General features: G+C 37.7%; 1 protein-coding gene across 4 annotated transcripts in view; it reads left to right on the top strand.

Moving 5' to 3' along the window:
- UGGT2 (UDP-glucose glycoprotein glucosyltransferase 2) overlaps nt 1-21145 on the top strand; it is a 192566-nt gene that overhangs the window by 39722 nt on the left and 131699 nt on the right. For all 4 annotated transcript variants that reach the window (XM_049647155.1, XM_049647154.1, XM_049647157.1 and 1 more), the window contains 4 exons: nt 6767-6839; nt 9403-9503; nt 15487-15586; nt 18061-18121. In XM_049647155.1, coding sequence (XP_049503112.1) covers nt 6767-6839; nt 9403-9503; nt 15487-15586; nt 18061-18121 — 335 coding nt within the window. The remainder of the gene's footprint in view (nt 1-6766; nt 6840-9402; nt 9504-15486; nt 15587-18060; nt 18122-21145) is intronic.

Raw genomic sequence — 21145 nt, 5'->3', positions numbered from 1 at the left:
TTTAATTTTATTTTATTATTTGAATTTTTAAAATTTTTAAAAATTTACATCCAAATTAGTTAGCATATAGTGAAACAATGATTTCAGAAGTAGATTCCTTAGCGCCCCTTACCCATTTAGCCCAGCCCCCCTCCCACAACCCCTCCAGTAACCCTCAGTTCTCCATATTTATGAATCTCTTCTGTTTTGTCCCCCTCCCTGTTTTTATATTATTTTTGCTTCCCTTCCTTTATGTTCATCTGTTTTGTCTCTAAAGTCCTCATATGAGTGAAGTCATATCATTTGTGTCTTTCTCTGACTAATTTCACTTAGCATAATACCCTCCAGTTCCATCCACGGAGTTGCAAATGGCAGGATTTCATTCTTTTTGATTGCCGAGTAATACTCCAGTGTGTGTGTGTGTGTGTGTGTGTGTGTGTGTGTGTGTGTGTATACACACCACATCTTCTTTATCCATTCATCCATCGATGGACATCTGGGCTCTTTCCATACTTTAGCTATTGTTGATAGTGCTGCTATAAACGTGGGGGTGCATGTGTCCCTTCAAAACAGCACACCTGTATCCCGTGGAGAAATGCCTAGTAGTGTAATTGCTGGTCATAGGGTAGTTCTATTTTTAGTTTTTTGAGGAACCTCCATACTGTTTTCCAGAGTGACTGCACCAGCTTGCATTCCCACCAACAATGCAAGAGATCCTCTTTCTCCACATCCTCGCCAACATCTGTTGTTGCCTGAGTTGTTAATGTTAGCCATTCTGACAGGTATGAGGTGGTATCTCAGTGTGGTTTTGATTTGTATTTCCCTGATGATGAGTGATGTTGAGCATTTTTTCATGTGTCATTGGCCATCTGCATGTCTTCTTTGGAGAAGTGTCTATTCATGTCTTTTGCCCATTTCTTCACTGGATTATTTGTTTTATGGGTGTTGAGTTTGGTAAGTTCTTTATAGGTTTTGGATACTAACCCTTTATCTGATATGTCATTTGCAGATATCTTCTCCCATTCTGTCGGTTGCCTTTTAGTTTTTCTGATTGTTTCCTTCACCGTGCAGAAGCTTTTTATTTTGATGAGGTCCCAGTAGTTCATTTTTGCTTTTGTTTCCTTTGCCTCTGGAGATCTGTTGAGTAAGAAGTTGCTGCAGCCAAGGTCAAAGAGGTTTTTGCCTGCTTTCTTCTCAAGGATTTTGGTGGCATCCTGTTTTACATTGAGGTCTTTCATCCATTTTGAGTTTATTTTTGTGTATGGTGTAAGAAAGTGGTCCAGTTTCATTCTTCTGCATGTCTCTGTCCAGTTTTCCCAGCACCACTTGCTGAAGAGACTGTCTTTATTCCATTGGATATTCTTTCCTGCTTTGTGAAAGATTAGTTGGCCATACATTTGTAGGTCCATTTCTGGGTTCTCTATTCTGTTCCATTGATCTGAGTGTCTGTTCTTGTGCCAGTACTATACTGTCTTGGTAATTACAGCTTTGTAGTATAGCTTGAAGTCTGGGATTGTGATGCCTCCTGCTTTGGTTTTCTTTTTCAATATCACTTTGGCTATTCGGGGTCTTTTCTGGTTCCATACAGATTTTAGGATTATTTGTTCTAGCTCTGTGAAGAATGCTGGTGTTACTTGGATAGGGATTGCACTGAATAATGAGATTGCTTTGGGTAGTATCAACATTTTAACGATATTCTTCCTATCCAGGAGCATGGAATCTTTTTCCATTTTTTTTGTGTGTCTTCTTTCATAAGCTTTCTATAGTTTTCAGTGTATAGATTTTTCACCTGTTTGGTTAGATTTATTCCTAGGTATTTTATGGTTTTTTGTGAAACTGTAAATGGGATCGATTCCTTGATTTCTCTTTCTGTCACTTCATTGTTGGTGTAGAGGAATACAACTGATTTCTGTGCATTGATTTTCTATCCTGCAACTTTGCTGAATTCATGAATCAATTCTAGCAGCTTATTTGTGGAATCTTTTGGGTTTTCCATATAGAGTATCATGTCATCTGTGAAGAGTGAAAGTTTGACCTCCTCCTGGCTGACTTGGATGCCTTTTATTTCTTTGTGTTGTCTGATTGCAGAGGCTAAGACTTCCAATACTATGTTGAATAATCGTGACGAGAGTCGACATCCCTGTCTTGCTCCTGTCCTTAGGGGAAAAGCTCTGTTTTTCCCCCATTGAGAATGATACTAGCATTGGCTCATTCATATATGGCTTTTATGATCTCGAAGTATGCTCCTTCTATCCCTACTTTCTTGAGGGTTTTTATCAAGAAAGGATGCTGTATTTTGTCAAATGCTTTCTCTGCACCTATTGAGAGGATCGTATGGTTCTTGTCCTTTCTTTTATTGATGTGATGAATCGCATTAGTTGTTTTGCGGATATTGAACCAGCCCTGCATCCCAGGTATAAATCCCGCTTGGTTGTGGTGAATAATTTTTTTAATGTATTGTTGGATCCGGTTGGCTAATATCTTGTTGAGGATTTTTGCATCCATATTCATCAGGGAAATTGGTCCATAGTTCTCCTTTTTTAGTGGGGTCTTTGTCTTGTTCTGGAATCAAGGTAACCCTGGCTTCATAGAAGAGTTTGGAAGTTTTCCTTCCATTTCTATTTTTTGGAACAGCTTCAAGAGAATAGGTGTTAACTCTTCCTTAAATGTTTGGTAGAATTCCCTTGGAAAGCCATCTGGCCCTGGACTCTTGTTTTTTGGGAGATTTTTGATTACTAATTCGATTTCTTTACTGGTGATGGGTCTGTTCAAATTTTCTATTTCTTCCTGTTTGTTTTGGTAGTTTATATGTTTCTAGGAATTGGTACATTTCTTCAAGATTGCCCATTTTACTGGCATATAATTGCTTATAATATTCTTATTATTTTTATTTCTGCTGTGTTGGTTGTAATCTCTCCTTTTTCATTCTTGAGTTTATTTATTTCGGGCTTTCCATTTTTCTTTTTTATCAGACTGGCTAGTGATTTATTAATTTTGTTAATTCTTTTAAAGAACCAGCTTCTGGTTTCATTGATCTATTCTACTGGGGTTTTTTGTTTGTTTCCTTTTTGTTGTTTTGTTTCGATAGCATTGGTTTCTGCTCTACTGTTTATTATTTCCTGTCTTCTGTTGGTTTGGGGTTTTATTTGCTGTTCTTTTCCTAGCTCCTTAAGGCGTAAGGTTAGGTTGTGTATCTGAGATCTTTCTTCCTTCTTTAGGAAGTCTTGGATTGCTATATACTTCCCTTTTATGACTGCCTTTGCTGCATCCCAGAGGTTTGGGGCTGTGGTTTTATCATTTTCATTGACTTCCATATACTTTTTAATTTCCTCTTTAACTGCTTGGTTGGCCCATTCATTCTTTAGTAGAATGTTCTTCAATCTCCAAGTATGTGTTACCTTTCCCAGTTTTTTCTTGTGGTTGATTTTGAGTTTCATAGCATTGTGGTCTGAAAATATGCATGGTATGATCTCAGTCTTTTTGTACTTACTTAGGGCTGATTTGTGTCCCAGTATATGGTCTGTTCTGGAGAACATTCCATGTGCACTGGAGAAGAATGTATATTCTGCTGCTTTAGGATGAAATGTTCTGAATATATCTGTTAAGTCCATCTGGTCCAGTATGTCATTCAAAGCCATTGTTTCCTTGTTGAATTTTTGATTAGATGATCTGTCCATTGTTGTGAGTGGGGTGTTGAAGTCTCCTACTATTACGGTATTACTATCGATGAGTTTCTTTATGTTTGTGATTAATTAACATATATTTGGGTGCTTCCACATTTGGCACATAAATGTTTACAGTTGTTAGGTCTTCTTGGTGGACAGACCCCTTGATTATGATATAATGCCCTTCTGCATCTCTTGCTACAGTCTTTATTTTAAAGTCTAGATTGTCTGATGTAAGTATGGCTACTCCAGCTTTCTTTTGTTGACCATTAGCATGATAGGTGGTTCTCCATCCCCTTATTTTCAATATGAAGGTGTCTTTAGGTCTAAAGTGGGTCTCTTGTAAATAGCATATGGATGGGTCTTGTTTTCTGATCCATTCTGTTACCCTTTGTCTTTTGATTGAAGCATTGAGTCCATTGACGTTTAGAGTGAGTACTAGATAGTTTAGAGTGAGATAAGAATTTATTGCCATTATGATGCTTGTAGAGTTGGAGTTTCTGGTGGTGTTCTCTGGTCCTTTCTAATCTTTGTTGCTTTTGAGATATATATATATATATATTTTTTTTTTTTCATCTTTTCTCCCCTCAGAGAGTTCCCCTTAAAATTTCTTATTTCTTGCAGGGCTGGTTTAGTGGTCACAAACTCCTTTAATTTTTGTTTGTCTGGGAAACTTTTTATCTCTCCTTCTATTTTGTAGAATTTAATTTTAAACTGAAAGAAATATGTTTAATATTGTGCTCCCAAAAACTTTTTTAGAAATTTGAAATAGTATATTATTTTCCTTTATCCAGTGGCTTCCCAACCATTTTCAGCAACATATAAAAAATGGTAACATGTGCGAGGCACACTGAGGTAACGAGGCTGGTTATGACTGGAGGTGACTGGCTCATGATGTGCCCAGCCACCTCCAGGGTGGGGACCAGGTGTCTCAGGGGATCAGTATCTCAGTAAATCTGAAAGTCATTGGCAACACATGGTCTTAGGGAGCTTTGTCTCAAGTAATCATAATAAAGTTAGGATGATGATGCTGTTCTTGAAGTAAGACAGGAGAGGCCTGTGAATTGCTACATTGGATGAAGTAGATTGATTAGATTTGTGTCTACAAACTGATATCTGTCCATGGTTGTGCCTTCTAACTGCAGGCCCCAGATGAAGGACTCTGGAGACCTGAAAAAGATGAATAAGTTTTCAGATTCTTAGGAAAATCTTTTCTTCTCTGGTTCATCTGAAATTTATTTATATCTGATTCTTGGTTAAGAGTTTTTAATTCATTTTTTTATAGGCTCTCAGATGTGGCTTCTGCTTCAACTTTATTTTTCTATCCAGGATCTGGTCCTGGAGGCCCTGCCCTGATCACAGACTTTGCTCTGGCCATTCCTCCTGAATGTGCTTCAGATAAAGATCTGTATTACTGTTAAGTCCTACCGGTTAAAGAGTTACTGGAAAAGTAATAGTCAGATTTTATGTATTTCTATATTGCTTATATATAGTCTTATAATGCTTTATAATTTAGTATCTTAGTTTACAGTTATATAGTTTACAGGCATTTTCTAGCTATCCTTGGGCTTGTGGAATTTTCTTTAAAATGTCAGGTGAAAAAAAGAAATTGAAAAAAAATAAAAAATAATTTAAAAAATGTTAGGTGAAAAAAATTTAAAACTCCGGTGACCACATGAATGATCTATATTACATATTTAACTCAGTTCATTTTTTTCCCTTTGCATACATGTGTCAGACTTCTAACTGGCCTTCTCTCTGATCTTTGGCCTTCTGTACCTTGACCCTCCCTCCTCCCCCATATAAATTAATGGATATTCCCGACAGTGCTTTCAGATTGAATGCCTTATGCTGAAAATCTGACTTCGTGATACTACTGGTTAAAATCCCTTAGTGGTTCCCCATAACCTCCCTCATAAATTACAATACCATGGCGTTGCAAAGAAAGCTTTCATACTCCAGCCTCTTTCTGCCTTGTCACTCTCCCATAGCCTCTCATTTGTACCCTCTGGTTCTGCAACACTAAACTACTATGCAGAATAATTTTCTGTTCCCTGGATGCCTCCATGTTTGGCTCCATGCGAAGCCTTTATGACCTCTATAGAGTACTTTTATCCCTTAGCATATGCTGTTCCCTCTTCCTGAAACCTTCCATCTTCTCCCACTTGCCTTTCATCAAAGCCTACGCATCTTTTAAAACTCCTATCCATTAGTACCTGTGAGATGGCTGCCTACCGTTGTCTCTGTCGAGGGTGGTTTTCTCCTTTCTACATCCCATGTGTTGTGTGCTGCTTTCATGAAAACTTTACACAGTGCCTTAAAATTGTCTATTTGTCTCTCTCCTTTCCCCCAACTGGAGTTTCTTTCTTTTGTGTCTCTCTTCCTGGTGTGTATGTGGCAGGAGTCTTAGCAAACAGCCAGCAAATGTTTGTGTAATGAAGGACTAAAAGGGAGGAGAAGGAGGACTAGATCCGAACACCCAGGGCTTTTAGCTGTAGCCCTGAGGTGCGGGCCTTCAGAAGAGAGAGAGGGGAGGAGTGTACTTGAGGGGCACTGGTGCACCCCGAAAGCAGCCCCATGCTGTAGGAGGTCACGAGTTCTTGTGACCCCAGGTACCCTTTACATGTACCATTTACTGCCCTGTATGTTGTATTATTTGGTGAGTAATGGAGAAGGAAAGGGAGAGATGACTGTAAAATGTTATATCCTTACTTTTTGAGGCCATGAGTTTGGGGTCTTCCTAAAGATTTCTTGATTATCTTTAAAAGCATTGGAAATATGCATGCATGCTTATATTTGTTAGGGTTTGGCGCTCCTGCCTGGCTTAAGAGCTAAGCCCAGGATTTGTTGCAGCCACTTTGGCTTATCATTCTGGTTATAAAATAGAACTTGACTGTGAAATAATCTGTAAAGCATTTGTTAAATATTTAACGATCCAAGCCTGTTTAAAAAGAGCACAGTCAGAAATAAAAGCATGTGCACATGCGTGTATCAGTGAGCTGATGCGCGAAAGAAGAACAAGGTAAAACAAAAGGAATCTAATCTCGCGTTCTTCTAATTTTTTATTACATCTCCCTTTCCCAGTCTGAAAATGTTTTTGTATTGTTTCGTTTCCAAAATAGCAGTGACTAATGCTACCGTAGAGGATGGGATTGAAACAAATGAAGTTCAAGGATTTCTCTTCGGGAAACTAAAGTAAGTCTGAATGGAAATGAAGTTCTATTACTGTACCTTAAGTTTGTTCTTAAAGGAATTCAGTGTGCTGTGTTGGCACATGTTTCAGTTCTTAAAATATACATGTAATTGGTTTTATTTATTACAAAAGTAATACATGGCTAATGCAAAACACAAAATTGAAAAATAATCACTAATTTCACATATGAGTATGATTAGAAAAATAGGAATTAGAAATGATCAAACTTATCTTTGTCAAAAAAACCAAAACATTAGAGCATCTTTTACAGATCTACTGGGTTAGAAAAATCATGGTTAGTATTGGGTTGTTTGCATGAAGTAATCAAAATTTTTATACGTCAAAAGAAAAGATATATTTTTCTTAAATTTCTATGTGCAGATTGCCATATCGAAAACCTTTTAATATCTCGTCTTAATCTCATATACACCTATAAGTAACTGTTCAGATATTAAAGTTGTCCCTCCCCCCCCTTTTTCTGTCTTGCGTCACTGATTGGAGACCAAGAATGGGATGGTGAGTGCTCTCTGAATGCTCATGAATGGGGATTGTTGTCGTTTTATATGTGCTTTCCCTTAGTTACAAGAAGGGAAAGTTTGTGGCTTCATTACAAAGGCAAAATTAATTACAGGTAAAGGACAGTTTTTATTAATAGCTTTAAGTTTTACTTAATGTTGCAAGTATTTATAAAGGACACTAAGGTCAGTTCTCCTGGCGAGTAGGTACTCTACAGAGCAGGGGAACGTTTGTGGAGACTGTGCTAATTTATATAGATGACGGAGTTATATTTTAAAGTATTGGCACAGTGGTGTGCTAATTGGCCTTGAAAAGTTCGCGCATCTTGCAAAATGGATTTATTCTAAGTAAGGTATTTAGTAGATAATAATACACTTTTATTCCATTGTCAGCTGTATCTCAGCCTCGTGGAATCCACAGTTCTATTCTTTTTTTAAACATAAAACTTTTTATGGGAATAAATTGCACATTCTACAAAAAGCCTTGGGAGCCATTTTTAAAAGAGGAGGTACTCAAAATTAGTTCTTACACAGCTATTCAGTTGATTTAAGCAAAACCCTTTGCTTTGAGGTATTATATGAATAATGTATTTTTGTCTGATTTACATAAATTTAGCAGTGAAATTTAAGATTATTATTAAATATGAAAACCAGTAATATAGCTCTTATAAACTTAATATTGCTCTGTAATTAAATTGATAAAGGAGGGGTTAATTTAGTTCATAGTGAACTGAACTTCCTTTTGGAAGAGGTTCTATTGCCCTTTCACTGTAACAGTTGTAGTCAGTCTTCATTCATTTTTAAAACGTGCCCCCGTGTTGTAATAAAATTGCATAAAATCAACACTGTGGTGTATTTACTTAGTGTTGACTATATAATTAATGCATTTCTGTGTATGTGTTCTGTATATTTTTTCTCTTTTTAAAATCTTTTTGCTGTTGAAATATGTGTTTTGTGAGTTGTGTTGGTGGTAAGGTTTTTTAAAAAAAGAATTTAAATCTGAAATGGCATTGTGTCTTGATTTCATGAGTTAGAAAAAAGAAGTTATAGTTGTTTTTTTTTTTTAATTTTTGAGAGAGAGCACGAGCAGAGGAAGAGGGACAAAGGGAGAGAGGGGGAGAGAGAGAAAGAGAGAGAGAGAGAGAGAGAGACTTATGCAGGCTCCACACTCAACATGGAGCCTGATGTGGGGCTCAATCCCACAACCCTGGGATCATGACCTGAGCCAAAAACAAGAGTCAGATGCTCAACCAAATGAGCCACCCATGTGCCCAGAAGTTATAGTGTATATCATATGTATAGTAAAATGTCATTGCTACTGCATTATTATTTGGCATTCTGAAAAGATACCTTGATGTGTTTAACATCGGGCAAAATTGTCTTATTGAAGATTTTTATAAGTTTCAAAGATGGAACTCTAAGGTTGTATAGGAAGCATTAATGTTTTCCTTATAAAATAGTTTTGTTTTAAAAATTTTTTTTTTCTTCAACGTTTTTAATTTATTTTTGGGACAGAGAGAGACAGAGCATGAATGGGGGAGGGGCAGAGAGAGAGGGAGACACAGAATCGGAAACAGGCTCCAGGCTCCGAGCCATCAGCCCAGAGCCTGACGCGGGGCTCGAACTCACGGACCGCGAGATCGTGACCTGGCTGAAGTCGGACGCTTAACCGACTGCGCCACCCAGGCGCCCCAAAAATAGTTTTGTTTTAAATTATAAAGGCAATACTTGTAATTTATAAAATGTTAAAAAGTATAGAATGTAAAAAGCTAATGCTTCTGCCCTCGTCCTTCAATCCCTTTTAGTTAATGTTAACATAGTAACAATTGAGAGTACATCCCTCCAGATTTTGGGTTGTTTTCTATATTTAAAAAAGTGGACATACATACCTCATCATTTTTAAGTTCTGTGGATATAGCTGTATCATAATTTATTATCTGGATGGAACAGGTTTTTGTGTCTAGTTTGAAAAAGTTAATTTCAAAAATATACTGCTTGTATAATTTGTAGTAGGTGATGACAATTAACATGACTTAATATTCTAATGCAGAGAAAGATATTCAGATCTTAGAGATAATCTGACAGCATTCCAAAAATACCTGATTGAGAGTAGCAAAGAAATGATGCCTTTGAAAGTCTGGGAACTGCAAGGTACAGTACTTCCATAACACAGCATTTTGGTAACTGATCTCTGTTCAATAAGCTTTTATGTAATATGATATAAATTATTTCATAGGTAATAGTTAACTGATGTGAATTTTTGTCGAAATTCGTATTTAATTAAAAGGCTGTCAAGCAGATCATATGGTTATGTTTATTAGAGTTAAAATTATGTGAAATATAGTTATTTGCTCTTATCATTTTTAAAGTATACACTGATTTATCTTATAGGTTCATCTCCAGTAGTAAATCACATTTCAAGTTGTCTTTAACAGTGATTAAAAATCTTGACTAGTCAGTCCAGGAAATCATTAGTTTTCTTCTGTTTAAAATTTTGATCTTAATAGAACATTGCATATTTCACTGTAGCTTAGAACAGCCTCTGTGCTGACATCCTATAAGCACATATCTTATGACCAAAATTTAGTTTGAACTGTAACTGCTTTTCGGTTTATTTTCTTTATTACTTGTAATTTTTAGTCAGTCATGGGGGCATCATTTTTCTGTGTAATCTATAGTTTCTATCACTCAACTTTTTATGAACAGCTTATTGAGACAGCTGACATACTATACAATTCATCCCTTTAAAATGTACCATTTAACGGGTTTTAGTATATTTTCTGAGTTTTTTTTTAACTGTTCCACAATTTTAGAGTATTTTCATCACCTCAGAAAGAAAGTCACGTGCCCATTAACAGTCACTCCCCATTTCTCCCCAGTTTCTCCAACTGTTGTAGGCAAGCACCATTCTACTTTCTTCTTCAAAATGTTCTCCAAGGATCCCCTAATTTATAAAATATAATTACAGGTGATAATTGTAGATGATGCTTTTGAAGGCCTATAAACAGAACGTGCGATCCGTTTTAATGGATCTGGCTGATGTCTGTGTCAGATGGATTTCAATGGACTAGAAACAGGAGCTCTGGCTAAGACCTCTTTGAAATCATACAGTGAGAGATTGCACTGTGACTGTGGCAGAGGGCATCAGAAGGAAGGCTGGATTTAGCAAATGTTTAGGAGATGAAAGGAGTCAAAGATGGCTTAAGACATCCAGCTTTGAGCCTGAATAGAGAGAATGTAAAACATGTAAGTATGTTTTCGGGTTGAAGATCGAGTTCCAGAATAAAGAGACTGAAGTGAAATGGATTGCTTGCATTTGATGATGTCATTCAGATGACAGGGTCCAGTAGTGGGCTGAACAGGAAGTCCGTAGTTAAAAGGAGGGGAGTGGAAGAGCTGTGGGCGTCTCAGCATAAAGGTCTTCAAGAGGAGGGGGAACTGATAGTGCGGAGTGAGCAGCCGGTGCATGAGGGCGGGCGCTGTGGCGCTGGTCCAGGGATGCGAAGTAGAGCCCGTGAGGAGCACCTGATAGAAGCCAAACAGAGTAGGTTTCCAGGACACAGAGAGTGAGCAATACCTGCGTTCTTTCGTTTTATGATTTCTGGCTCAGAGGCAGCGGGTTTTATTTACATCCGGACCCGTACACGAGTATATAATGTAAGAATACACTGACAGGTTCAAACTTAAAAAAAAAAAAAAAAAAAAAAAAAAAAAAAAAAAAGCTCCCACGTACACAACATGTATGTTTACTACATTTTATTCATTCTGGAAAACTGTCTTTTCTACCTTATATTGTTAGAAAACTAACTTCACATTACCTACTCAATCTGATGTCACTACTGACTAATGGGTTCGAACTGACATTTTGAAAAACACTAGATTCTGAAGATAAGATGAGCTAAAGTAGACGCTGCGTGTCTTCTAAGGATCTTAGGTAAACGTTAAAAAATTAGAAAACCAATGTAAAAATTATGATTGTAATTGCTTTAAAGCAAAGGTAGGTAGGATTAAGAAGGGTGTGTGCCAGGAAGACCTGATCTGGTGGGGGTAAGCGCTGGGGAGAGCGAGAGGCCTCCTCAGTGTCAGTAAGTGGCAGCTGATGTGAGATCTCAGGAAGGGTTGGGATAAATTTGGGGGTGGATTATTTAGAGAGAATACAGGGATCATTGGGAGAGGTTGGATAGGGATATGTGATGGAGAAAGATACTAAGAACTGTAAGATCATGGTTTGCCCAGCTGCATGGACAGTGTTTGCTGAGAAGAGGAGAGTAAAGAGGACCAGATATGGGCAAAGATGGGGTAGGAATATTACAAACTTATGATTAAACATGTTGCTTTTGAAGTGTCCAAGTCGTTAAACAGTTAAATATGGGGATCTGGGTTTCCGAGGCTAAGCGTAGGACTTAAATAGCTATCGGTGAGTTAATAGGTATGGACAGATTAGAACAAAGTAAAAAGTGTTAATAGAATCTGGTAATATATTCATTTGGTTGTTACTTATACTCTATCTGACTTCATAAGTGAATTTTCAGGGGCTTTCAAATAAGTTGTGCTCAGAAGATTGGTCATGTAAAGGAGAATTACGTTCGTGTTAATAAAAAGTTTTAAAAGACTAGTGCTGTCAAACCTGAGTAGAAGGTGGTAGAAGGATCATCACGACGGTGGATTGACGATGATAAAACTATTAGCCGACACTGTGTCTGGCAAAGTGTTAGGCTGTTTGTATACAGTATGATTAATTTTTTAAAAACTCATATGAGGTTAGATCTCTCACTTTTCAGATGAGGAAATCAGGAATGGACACATAAAATAATTAGTCCAAGTTCACGAATATGATAAAGCACAGATCAGGGATATCTAAAATGAGTCTAAATTGTTTCTTCCACACCGCATTCTACTGTTTCTGAGTATGACATTGTACAGCAGCCAAATACCATCAGGCAAGATCTTTGATCATCCATTTTCCTCTTTTATAAGTCATTAACCCATTCAGTCATGTGTCGTAGACTCTGGGTATAAAGTTCTCTCTTGTCTAGCAAGAGAGCAGGACGCAGGATGAAAAATGAGAGATGGCTTATGTCTGGGAAAAGACAAGAGCCCAGAATAAGGGTCCTTGCCCAGTTTTATTAGGATCAGAAGGCTTACAAACATGGCGACGGACATGCACAAAGAGACAATGAATCTGTGAACATTAACTTGTGGATGTGACGGAAAGGGGGTCTTTAAGATATTCGGGGTTAGGGGTTTGGGTTAATACAAAACAAAATCCAGGCAGTCAGGCTGAAGGTTGTTTATGGCACAGACGTGAGGCACCACCTCTGTTTATCTTAGCTAGCCTAGGGGATGAGACAGGTAGGACAAATAACCTCAGAGTTAACAAGGCACCTTTTCTTTTGTTAATCATCTCCGCTGTGGGCTGCTTCACCTGCAGCACAGCCATCTATATCCCAATTCACCTGTTTACCTAACTTGGTCCTTTTTTCCTGTGAAAGCAGCTTTCTGCTGTAGTACTAAATGGGGGGGGGGGGTGCTTTCACCCTGATATATCTAATCTTGTTTATTTCATATACCTATGTATTGGGCACCTTTGCACCTCCCTATTCTTGCTTGTCTTCTCAGGTGTGAGCATCCTATGGCTTTGTACTTTTTTCCTTGTTAACCCATTGGTGTAAGCCCAGGGAATTTCTAAGCTTATTCCCCACAGTCATGTAAATAACAATTTTGTTTTCTTGCCTAAAAGTGCATATATTCCTAAATATATACCCATGAGTTAAAAATTGTGTTGCTTATAAATGCCTTTAATAGCAATAGAATAATAAGAAACAGAACATAAAGAATCTTACTTGTAATTTGACTATTCATGTATTCTTTCATCAGTATTTAGTGAGCACCTACTTGTGTATCAGGTCTTTTTCTTTTTTGGTGAGAACATTTAATTTCTACTCTTTGAGCAAATTTCAGTTATGTAATACAGTGATATCAACTCCAGTCACCGTGGTATGCATTAGATCTTCAGACCCTCTTCATTTTATACCCTTTTACCAACCTCGCCTTTTTCCCTCTATCCAGCCCCCAGGCATCTATTCTTCAACGTTTTTTATTTATTTTTGGGACAGAGAGAGACAGAGCATGAACGGGGGAGGGGCAGAGAGAGAGGGAGACACAGAATCGGAAACAGGCTCCAGGCTCCGAGCCGTCAGCCCAGAGCCTGACGCGGGGCTCGAACTCACGGACCGCGAGATCGTGACCTGGCTGAAGTCGGACGCTTAACCGACTGCGCCACCCAGGCGCCCCCCCCAGGCATCTATTCTAATTTGTTTGTATGAGTTTGACTTTTTTTTTTAAACATGTACCTGATACTGTGCAATATTTATCTTTGTTTTCACTTAGCATAATGTCATCCAGGTTCATTGATGTTGTTACAAATAGCAGAATTTCGTCTCTTTATAATGCTGAATAATATTCCATTGTATATGTACACCACATTTTCTCATCCATCAATGGATAGTTAGATTATGTCCACCTTGGCTGTTGTGGATAATGCTGCAGTGAACATGGGAGTCCAGGTATCTCTTTGAGAGACTGATTTCATTTCCTTTGGATACATACCCAGAAGCTGGACCATATGGTGGTTCTAGTTTTAATTTTTGGAGGAATTGCCATGTTTTCCATAGGGGCTACACCAGTTTACATGAGTTTCTTCTGTATTTTGGTTATTGGTGCCTTATCAGATATATGATTTTCAGATGTTTTCTCCCATTCTGTAGCTTGCTTTTTCACTTTGTTGATGATTTCCTTGCTGTTGCAGAAGCTTTTGAGTAGGATATAGTCCTGCTTGTTTATTTTTGCTTTGCTGCCTTTGTTTTGGTGTCATATCCAAAAAATCATCACTAAGACTGATGTCAGGGAGCTTACCCCTATATTTTCTTTCAGGATTTTATGGATTTAGGTCTTAAATTTAAGTCCTTAATCCATTTTGAGTTAATTTTTGTGTATTGTATAAGATAGGGGTCCATTTTCATTCTTTTGCACATGAATGTCTAGTTTTCCCAGCACCGTTTACTGAATAGAAAGTCAGTACTTTTTCTTTGTAGGATGTAATCACCCTCTTGCAAAAGGATCTTCATAAGATAAGGACTGACAAATATCCATTGTGTTTGGTGATAAGGAGATACTCATGAGTACTGATGGCTTTGCTGCAGTGCTGGGGCTGGAAACATGCTAAAGTAGGTTGAGGAAATGTGATTTAAAGTTACTCAGCTAGAAAGTGAATAAGAGAGCTAGAATTTGAACCTTGGTTGTTAGGCTGTCTATCCCACAGTAAGCTGTGCTAAGAACACCTTTTCCTAAGCTTTGATTCCAGCTCGATTCACTGTACTGAGAATGCGGAAATGAAACTAGTCTTACTATGTTAAGCTGGTTATTTTACTAGTGTATGGTAAACTAGGATTCTACCTGTGGCGAAATGTTAAAGAGAAAGAGTATGTTTCACTATTCAGTAACAAACAGAATTAAGCTTTAAAATCTTTTCTGACTCTTGAACAAAGGGACGAGATTAAGATGACTGCTTCCGACATATTGGAGACTGACTACCTAAGCCACACAGTTTTCTTTTCGTAGAACTTTTGTATCCGGTAAAATACTAAGTTTAGGGTTTGATTTTTATTGTCATATAAGGGTAATACATTGAAAGAAAAAGTGAATTTTTGATATGTACTGAGTTAATAAACACATCGGATCTTTCTTAAAGTTCTTTCCAGAATTAGTTCCCCAAAGCTCTTTTTTCCTTCCTCTTGTTATCCTTATCAAAGCTTTTTGTTGCATGTTTTGTTAAACCTTAAGTATAGAAAAAATGGCTTGGCATTAACGTTTCTTTTCATATATCTCTTTTTGAAGTTATACTGTAATTTGTGGAAAACAATAGGTATTACCCCTTCAAAATGTGTAAAGCTTACCTTATTTGGACATTGGTGATAGCCTTCTGTTTAAAACTTGAAAAATGCTAAATGTAAGTGTTAACATGTCTGTATAATAAATATATGGCAAGAAATGTTGAGTAAATTACTTAAATTACCTGGAAATGTCTATGAAGGTCTGACATGATGCTAGATTTCTTTTTTTTTTTTTTTTCCAGATCTTAGTTTTCAGGCAGCTTCTCAAATAATGTCTACGCCAGTTTATGATGCCATAAAATTAATGAAAGACATTTCACAGAACTTCCCCGTAAAAGCCAGGTATGTTAAAGTTCATGGGTTTGGGGGCGCCTGGGTGGCGCAGTCGGTTAAGCGTCCGACTTCAGCCAGGTCACGATCTCGCGGTCCGTGAGTTCGAGCCCCGCGTCAGGCTCTGGGCTGACGGCTCGGAGCCTGGAGCCTGTTTCCGATTCTGTGTCTCCCTCTCTCTCTGCCCCTCCCCCGTTCATGCTCTGTCTCTCTCTGTCCCAAAAATAAATAAAAAACGTTGAAAAAAAAAAAAATTTTTTTTTAAAAAAGTTCATGGGTTTGATTACAGCCAGAACTCTTTCCCTTAAATAAACTTTATGAAAATAGCTGATTTCATTTAACATTGTGATATCAACTAATTCTAACAGATACAGTTTTAATGAAAATAGGGCATTTCTTTATTATGCGTGTTGGGTTGTTTTTTGGTTTTTGTTTTTACCAGAGGAAAATACTGGCGTGTGCACACATGCGTACACATACTGAAAAACAGAACTCTTGAATTAGAGGCAAATGGAAAGGAAAAGTAATTTATTAAAGTTGCTTAAACAAAAATAGTGATACGGTAATCCAGGATAAAACTTATTCAAGCAATGAATAATGAGAGAATATTTTCCTCTTTTCTGGGTGGAGGGTGATGAAAAGCATTATTCTAAATAGATTTATGCCCAGAATATGGCCAGATCATGTTCTTGCCCTTTCAGATTGTAAACAAGTCTTCTTTATGGAATATTTTGTGCAATACTTTTTGCCAGTAGGATACCTAAACGAACTGCTTCCAGAAATACTGATTTTACACTAAACACATCTTGCAGTTTAATAGATAATACATTTGCATGTCTAAAAGTAATCAGTACTTTCACAAAATAACAAAACGCTTATTCATTTGTAGTCTGGTTAGGAATGACAGGATGTGAAATTATAAGCAACCACTTAAACAGAAAATAAGTTAGCTTCTCTTGAAGACATGGAGTGTGTGGCTAGCATAGCAGCGTTTTCCTGAGGGGAGGGGAGAGCACCCCTGCACGAGCAGCACCCTCTCTTAGCCTGTGGGTGATCACCAGACCTCTCTTTGCCTCATGCGTTATGCTGTACATTTATCCACAGTGCAAAGTATTGAATCTTAAATCTAGATATTCGTTCCTTTGTGGGTAAATAACTAACACATAGTTGGCCAAAAGATAACCACCTTTCTAGGGGACCCTGAAAATAGAGAGATGCACCAACTCAGTTACAGATTAAGAATCAATATATTGATGACTCTTCTGTTAATTTTAAAGAGCCAAGAATTTGAGAAGTCAATATTTGCATACTTAAAACTTGAAATGTGCATATGTGTATAAATGTTTAGTTACACTGCTGTTTTTGAAATTACTAGATCAAATACAAATAAAGTAAAATAACTTCAGTGTTAAGAAGATTATTCACTCTTTTGACTGTAAGTCAGTTGCAACTCAAGGTTGTGGGCTAAACTCTGCTCTTAATTTGTGGTTGATCATTTAAAAAGAATGCAAACTATGGTAACACTGCTGAATGGCTAACTTACAGGCTTGAGCATATCTGTAAAGCCACTTGATAAACCATTACTAAATGTTTGTTAAAATATCTGCTAAATGGATGAAAAACTTGTGATAACAAATTATACATTGTAATTCCTCTTAAATGCTGCCAAATTTTAGGAGATAATCTACACTTTTTGTGGGAGTTTTATTTTAAAGCAGAACTCTGCATTAACGGTCTTTTAATTTTTAAATTGTTTGCATAAAACTGACAAATATGTAACTAATTTTCCTAGGAGTTATCAAGTCAAATAAATGTAGTTAATAAACTTGTTTAAAAAAATCTGTCTTTAAGTTATGAGGGAGTTCTAAGTTCTTCAAGAGTGGATATGGAGGAAGTCAGTATTGTTAGTCATTTAGAGCTTATATACTCTGGTAAAGATCCCAGGTTTACCAAAACTCTTTTTTATGTGCAAGTATTTTGAAATTTGCCTGTTTGCATTGACACATGTGTCATATTGGTCATTTTATACAAAGTTTCTCTGAATGGGCCAAACAGCACAAAATAGCATTTTCAGTCAAGTATATCTGAAAAGTATCTAGTAGTAAACAGGTTCCGACTGTACCTAATGCATACAGTTGTGCCCATGAACTCTTTTTTTTTTTTTAATTATTTAATTCCAGTGTAGTTAACATACAGTGTCGTGTTAGTTTCAGGTGTACAATATAGTGACTCAGCAACTCGGTCCGTCACCCAGGTGTGCATGAGCTCCTGTCAGTCTTGAATCCACCTGAATCAGACACAGTCAGACGCCCTTGTCAAAGGAGAGCCGTGGTGCCAGTTGTCCAATAGCTACATGGAAATGTGCACTTTTGGTCGTGAAGCATTCTGAGTTTTTAGGTTCTTATCCAGAGTATTATATTATACTGAATTATAGATTGTCCTAAACATTTAAGTAAAAATGAATTATATCAGTATTTTTTTTCCAGATCTCTGACCAGAATTGCTGTAAATCATCTTATGAGGGAGGAAATACAGGAAAACCAAAAGGTTTGTTTGAATTCTTTTTTTAAAAAAATTGACTACACTAATATCAACGATTTTAGACTTTGGATCTTCAGTTTCCATACAGAAAAGAAAATGTTAATTTGTGCTTTTTGATTATTAAAACAGTTCAGATTTTCCACTTTTAGATTGTCTACTTTATATAGCTCACAGTCTGTGATAACAGCAAGTCTTCTCTGACATACATCTTACCTACTTCTTCACTCCCCCTGTATACTTCGGACCTTCTGCCCACGTAGTATGGTTGTCTTTACAGGACAAAGAATAAAGCTGTGAGTTAATTATTCTGTTTCTCATGATCAGTTTTTCTTTAAAAGCTTGTAAGGCCTGAGTCAGGTTTGGACTGCTGGAACATCATTAGAATCCTGTGGCATAAAGGGCACAATTGATCAGTAATTTGATAAGATTCTGCCAAGTGGTCTCTTAAATCACAGTAAGAACCCAAATGATCCTAGTTGTGTGCTATTTGTGAAGTGCTTCAAACACCGCCTGGCTTCATTACGTAGGACTGCCTTGGCTTAAAGAAATACAAGACGCACAGGGCGCTGAACAGTAGGAGTTTGTTTTTCTCACATAAAAGAAGTCTCAGAGTGAGCAGTTACAGACATGGTTTACTCCTTCTATGGCCACAGCTTAAGACTTCTTATTTGTATTTAAAGCAGAAAGAGGCAGGAAGATGGTATTAAAGACCACATTAGTCCTCCGTAATGCCTTCCTGGAATGCGTCACCTGTCTGACTTCCAACTCACTGGCCAGAATTTTGTCCTATGGCTGTCTCTAGCTGCAAGGGAGGCTAGAAAAGTAGTGCTCACTTTTCTAGTAATGGAGGTAGCAAAATGGGTTAACTTAGCCAGGCAACAGTGCCTGTCACACAGAAGCAGAATGAACTCTCAGTAGGTACCAGCTCTTGTGATGGCGGCCAGCAACTACAGCAGTAATAATGAAGGAGTAGATGCATAGTTCACATTTGGAGCACGAGTGTTGGGAACCATCACACATCATCCCTATGTAGGATATCCTTTGCCTAGCTTACCACCTGAGAAATTATTGTTTATCCTCCCAAAATGGTTGTGGTATTACTCCTTTCTCCAATTTTCCTAATTGCTCTTACCATTCTTTGAACAGAGTGATTTTCTTATAAAAGCTCCTGTACTAATAGTGAGTTTTGTTTGAATAGTGCCACCTGCAGCAGGAAAAGAAGAGAGGGTGGAAAAGGGAGGAGAAATAAAGGATGCTGAAGTTTCAGTGGCTTCACCCAGTCCAGTATATTTTTTTGCCCATTTAATAGTCCAGAGAGGGTGTTCAGGTCATCAGAACATCAAGTTGTGATTTGGGGTCCAAATGCTGGAGGACTTCATGAGGTTACAGAAGAAATACTGTGAGAATGAAAGAGAAGTAACTGGAACTGAAGACCCAAATTTTCTCAGGTAGACCCGTATGACCTCATGATCACAGGGTGACTGCTAAAGCTAGTTGCTGCAGCAGAGTGGAAGTGGAAGTTGATAGAAATGAGTAGATCAGGAAACTCTGAATCTAGAGGCTTGAATGAGTATGGTACCTGATACAGCCCATTCCCTCAGAAATACTGGTTGAATTGAAAACTGTTGAATGTTTAAATGTTATCTGTGATACATTGAATGTTTAGCATTAGGTAGTTTTTTTAAGTGTTCTAGAGAGAGAGAGTATAGGAGTCATTAATATCCCAGTGTATAGAATGGGATCCAGTGATTTCTGTTGGGTCACAGAGTTGGTAAAAGAACCAGAATTTGTGCTCTGATAGTTCATTTCAGATCAATTTCATAAGCACTTTGAATTTGTTCAGGTGCCAAACATCTTGCCAGGTGATTAGAAAACAAGGTATTTGAGGAGATTAAGAAATTTTGGTGTAGTTTCTTTTCTTCTAAAAATTCTTGAATGACTGCTATTTCCAGAAGAACATCATACAAAATTTAGAAAATTGCATTTAATAAAACCAGGTGAATATGAGGAGTCTAGTGTAAACTGTCATTCCTCTACAGAAATCAACAGGGAAACCTGTTGATCAAGCAAAGCTGAGTTTAATCAACTTACCGCAGTAAGGGGGAACAACATTTGGTAGAATCTTCTTAGTGTCTCAAAAGAAGGATATTATGGTAGATTACTTATGGGTTGTAGGGCTTCTGTTCAAGTGGTTTAACAGTAGTTGAGTATTGGTCAACACCATAGTGATGGTTTTGATGAGTGAACTGTTATAAGCAAGCTCTTTGCCCAGATGAGGTAACTGTTCAGATGGGCAAACCAGACCATTTTGTAGTTCTGTTCCAAGTTTGCCTGGAACTATTTGTTTGTAAGAATTTCCTGAAGCAAATGGTTATTTACTCATTTATAGCTTTATCTTCCTGGATAAGAATTTCCTGTAATAGTTCAGTAATGTCAGCTCAGGTGATCTCTGTTCTCAGTCCCAGTAGTTGAGCTGTAATACATAAGTGGTCCCTGCATTTCTCTCTGGGAGGGCAAGAGATGACTCCAGAAGTAGACAGTAGCTGGGTAGAAAAGTGGGGAGAGACCATGTTACTTTCACGATAGTACTTTGTGCCCAAAGGTTTCATATTACTAGTAAATAGAAAGTCATAGGGAAGGACAATTTAAAAATTTAAGATCATTGGTTGGTATATTTGCAGAGGGAAAACATGAAGTATTGAGATGGATTATGTTATTATTCACAAATAGTCACTCTCTTCCCTCTGTCAGAGGAGTCTGCTCCTCTGCCCCTACGATGTTGACTGATGCCATGTCACTTGTGACTTGCTTTAACTAATATGAAATGAGCAAATACACATGTCATGTGCAAGCAGCAGCTTTGTGGTTTCGTTGCCTTTTGGCTTCTTCACGCTCCCTCGGTCTCCCTCGGTCTCCCTCGGTCTCCCTCGGTCTCCCTCGGTCTCCCTCGGTCTCCCTCGGTCTCCCTCGGTCTCCCTCGGTCTCCCTCGGTCTCCCTCGGTCTCCCTCGGTCTCCCCCCCTCTCCCCCC

Source organism: Panthera uncia, assembly GCF_023721935.1.
Source record: "Panthera uncia isolate 11264 chromosome A1 unlocalized genomic scaffold, Puncia_PCG_1.0 HiC_scaffold_16, whole genome shotgun sequence".
Classification (NCBI taxonomy): Eukaryota; Metazoa; Chordata; class Mammalia; order Carnivora; family Felidae; genus Panthera; species Panthera uncia.
The sequence above is the reverse complement of the archived record's forward strand: the minus strand, read 5'-3'. Positions and strand labels throughout refer to the sequence as shown.